We start from the raw sequence: 4145 nt of genomic DNA on the forward strand, positions 1-4145 counted from the left end.
AGCTTGAAACGAGAATGAAAAAGTTGTTCCTGCGTTGGCCGGGAATCGAACCCGGGTCAACTGCTTGGAAGGCAGCTATGCTAACCACTATACCACCAACGCTTAGCAGTACGTGAAGATCATCAATCGTTTTTAAACGAACTATAAATTAAATTTTATACACGCATGTGTTTTTGTGTTGCTTTGTGAGTACAATAACAGCTACTCGCATATATCATGCTATATTTAATGGTATTAAACATAATTTCGTCAGTTTTGTTTTCAGATTCATTCCCTTAGCATTAGCCTGATAGCTGTTGCATTCAAACACACACGCTTTCAAACAGCGCCTCTCCTCGATCTGCTGATTTAGTCTCTTTTACTCTAAAAAAAATCCAGCATTAGACCTTTGTGACTATCTGTGTTATTATATTGATTTCTTTGCTGCTAGTAAGTCATGCGTGTGTGATTTGATCAGAGTGTCGGTGTGTGTTTTTGTGGTTTGTCAGAAGCTAACAGGCTTTTCATCTCAGACTGTTGACTTTTGCTTCAGAAATGGATTTATTTGATGATCTTCCGGAACCTACAAATGATCCAGGTGGGCTATTTCACACCAATAATGTAATAAAAATCATCTTGCACGTGTGAACTAGTGATTTAGACGCAGATCTACACTAGCACTAGCCTGACTTCAGTATTTCCAGCAAAAATAAACAGTGTGCCTAATTAAATTACTATCTTATATATGCATGCATGCATGTCAATCATTTTGAGAATATGTACTGCAAATAGCGTTTATATGTGAGTGCATGTAAATATTTCTGTTTCGAATGCTATATTGGTAGGCAGCTCACTCAGTTTTGAAAAATAGCCTGTATTTATTGATGCAGATGCATGTGAAGTGATTAAACCGATCTCTCTCTTCAGTGTGAGGATTGGTGTTCATTATAATATGAGGTTTTATTGAACAGGTCCCGTGAAAGCCAAGCAGCCGGAGGAGGAGGAACGAGGAGAGAAGAGGAAGAGAGAGGTCAGCTCGCAGGACACAGAGGTGGAGGACAAGAAACAAGAGGAAAAGAAAGTTTGTAAAGGTTTTCAGCTTTTGCACACACGTTGTGTTGTTGACAGGGAGTGTGTTCGGTGTGGGTGTGTGTGTGTGAGAGAGAGAGAGAGAGAGAGAGTTTGTGTGTGTGTGTGTGTGTGTGTGTGTGTGTGAGTGAGTGAGTGAGTGAGTGAGAGAAAGAGTGTGTGTGTGTGTGTATGTGTGTGTGTGTGAGAGAGAGAGGGGGAAGATCTGTGATGATCTCGGTCTCTGTTGTGTTCCAGCAGATCTGCCGAAGCTGATGGGTTTTGTCTCAGCGAGACGCGGCGAACGAGAGGAGATGCAAGATGCACACGTCCTGCTTCCAGACCTGACGGCCACCAACCTCCCCTCTCAAGTGTGAGTGATCTATCTATCTATCTATCTATCTATCTATCTATCTATCTATCATCTACTATCCATCCATCCGTCCATCATCTATCCGTCCATCCATCTATCTATCATCCATCTATCTATCTATCTATCCATCATCTATCATCTACCATCCATCTATCTGTCTATCCGTCTATCTATCTATCCATCCATCCATCCATCCATCCACCGTCTATCTATCCATCCATCCATCCATCCATCCGTCTATCATCCATCCACCATCCATCCATCCATCCATCGTCCATCCATCCATCTATCTATCTATCCATCATCTATCATCTACCATCCATCCATCCGTCCATCATCTATCTGTCTATCCGTCTATCTATCTATCCATCCATCCATCCATCCATCCACCGTCTATCTATCCATCCATCCATCCATCCATCCGTCTATCATCCATCCACCATCCATCCATCCATCCATCGTCCATCCATCCATCTATCTATCTATCCATCATCTATCATCTACCATCCATCCATCCGTCCATCATCTATCTGTCTATCCGTCTATCTATCTATCCATCCATCCATCCGTCCATCATCTATCTGTCTATCCATCTATCTATCTATCCATCCATCCATCCCTGTGTGTGTCTTGTGCAGTTCTCGCCTTGCGTACTTCGCTGTGTTTGATGGTCATGGTGGAGCTCGAGCATCGCAGTTTGCTGCTGAGAATCTCCATCACACGCTGGTCAGCAAATTTCCTAAAGGTAAATCCAATCCTCTGATCCTCATCACACTCAAAGATATATAAATGAGTTGTTCCCATAATGCATCATGATTTGTAGGTGACGGGGAGAATTTGGAGAAGCTGGTGAGGAAGTGTCTGCTGGACACCTTTCGTCAGACTGATGAGGATTTCTTGAAGAAAGCCTCCAGCCAGTGAGTTCTGCTTCACTTGGTACTGCTGGATATGAAATGAAGCATCTGAGAGCAAGAAAACACTGTGTGTGTGTGTGTGTGTGTGTGTGTGTGTGTGTTTGTGTTTGCAGGAAGCCCGCGTGGAAGGACGGCTCCACAGCCACATGTATGCTGGTGGTTGATGATGTTCTGTATGTGGCAAACCTAGGAGACAGTAGAGTAAGTCTGAACATTAAAATTTTACTTATTTCTATTCAAATGTTTTGCATATTAAAGGAATAGTTCACCTAAAAATGAAAATGTGCTCACCCTCAGGCCATCCAAGATGAGGATGAGTCTGTTTCTTCCTCAGATTTAGAGAAATGTAGCATTGCATCAGTGTCTCAGCAATGGATGCTCTGCAGTGAATGGGTGCCGTCAGAATTAGAGTCCAAACAGCTGATAAAAACATCACAATAATCCACAAGTAATCCACAGCACTCCAGTCCAACATCTGGAGAAGACAAAAGCTGAAACAAATCCAGCATTAAGATGTTTTTAACTTTAAACCGTTGCTTCCATCTAAAATATGAGTCCATAATAATGCTTGAAAAGTGAAAAACAGTGGAAAAAGTCCATCTCCTGTTGTCTCTCACATCAAAATCACACACATATTTGTTTTTGAGCTGTTTTGACTTGTAAACGGTGCATGTGCAGATTTCTCTCCTGATTCAGACCAGAACACTTTTTCACTGGAGGAAGCATTATTATGGATTATGGACTCAGATTTTGTCCTGAACAGAGGTTTGTCTTAATGCTGGATTTGTTTCAGCTTTTGTCTTCTCCAGATGTTGGACTGGAGTGCTGTGGATTACTTGTGGATTATTGTGATGTGTTTATCAGCTGTTTGGACTCTCATTCTGATGGCACCCATTCACTGCAGAGCATCCATTGCTGAGACACTGATGCAATGCTACATTTCTCCAAATCTAATGAAGAAACAAACTCATCCTAATCTTGGATGGCCTGAGAGTGAGCACATTTTCAGTGAAAGTTCATTTTTGGCCGAACTATTCCTTTAAACATCAAATTTGGTTATAATTCTTCTGATTTCAGTGAAACCACAATGCGAAACATCTTCATATTTTGTGTGTGCATTAGGCAGTGCTGTGTCGTTTGGAGCAGGCTGAGGATTCTGGGAAGAGGAAGTGTGTGACTCTGGCTCTCAGTAAGGAGCACAACCCCACCACATATGAGGAGCGCATGAGGATTCAGAGAGCGGGCGGCTCGGTCAGGTGTGTGTGTGTGTGTGAGTGTGTGTGTGTGTGTGTGTGTGTGTGAGAATGTGAGCGTGTGTGAGAGAGTGTGCGTGTGTGAGAGTGAGAGAGTGTGCGTGTGTGTGTGAGCGTGTGTGTGTGTGTGTGTGTGTGTGTGAGAGAGAATGTGAGTGTGTGTGTGTGTGTGTGTGTGTGTGCGCATGTGCGTGTGCGTGTGTGTCTGTGTGTGTGAGTGTGCATGTTTATGTGGTTTATGAGGACACAAATTTGTATAATAACATGGGTATGACATAGGTAGTACAACGAGAAGGTGATTTATGAGGGCATTTTTAGTGGCCCCGTAATTCAAAAGGCTTATAAATAATTCAGAATGAGTTTTTTTGAAAATGTAAAAATGCAGAAAGTCTCCTGTGAGGGGTAGGTTTAGGGGTAGGGTTGGTGTAGGGCAATAGAATATACGGTCTGTACAGTATAAAAACCATTACGCCTATGGAGAGTCCCCATACACCATAAAAACAAACCTGTGTGTGTGTGTGTGTGTGTGTGTGAGAGAGAGTGTGTGTGTGTGTGTGT

The 4145-nt window shown here is 42.6% G+C and overlaps 1 protein-coding gene and 1 non-coding gene across 2 annotated transcripts in view; one reads left to right on the forward strand and one right to left on the reverse strand.

Annotated features, from left to right (window-relative positions):
- Nucleotides 1-30: 30 nt before the first annotated feature.
- trnag-ucc (transfer RNA glycine (anticodon UCC)) lies at nt 31-102 on the reverse strand. The gene has a single exon. It is a non-coding gene; the product is annotated as a tRNA-Gly (tRNA).
- Nucleotides 103-203: 101 nt separating this feature from the next.
- ilkap (integrin-linked kinase-associated serine/threonine phosphatase) overlaps nt 204-4145 on the forward strand; it is a 10509-nt gene continuing 6567 nt past the window's right edge. Inside the window, exons 1-7 of the mRNA XM_016233640.1 lie at nt 204-577; nt 951-1070; nt 1306-1420; nt 2059-2165; nt 2244-2337; nt 2448-2535; nt 3457-3590. Of these exons, the coding sequence (XP_016089126.1) occupies nt 535-577; nt 951-1070; nt 1306-1420; nt 2059-2165; nt 2244-2337; nt 2448-2535; nt 3457-3590 (701 nt within the window). The 5' untranslated portion in view covers nt 204-534. The remainder of the gene's footprint in view (nt 578-950; nt 1071-1305; nt 1421-2058; nt 2166-2243; nt 2338-2447; nt 2536-3456; nt 3591-4145) is intronic.

This window comes from Sinocyclocheilus grahami, unplaced genomic scaffold, assembly GCF_001515645.1.
Source record: "Sinocyclocheilus grahami isolate Dianchi unplaced genomic scaffold, SAMN03320097.WGS_v1.1 scaffold436.1, whole genome shotgun sequence".
Classification (NCBI taxonomy): domain Eukaryota; kingdom Metazoa; phylum Chordata; class Actinopteri; order Cypriniformes; family Cyprinidae; genus Sinocyclocheilus; species Sinocyclocheilus grahami.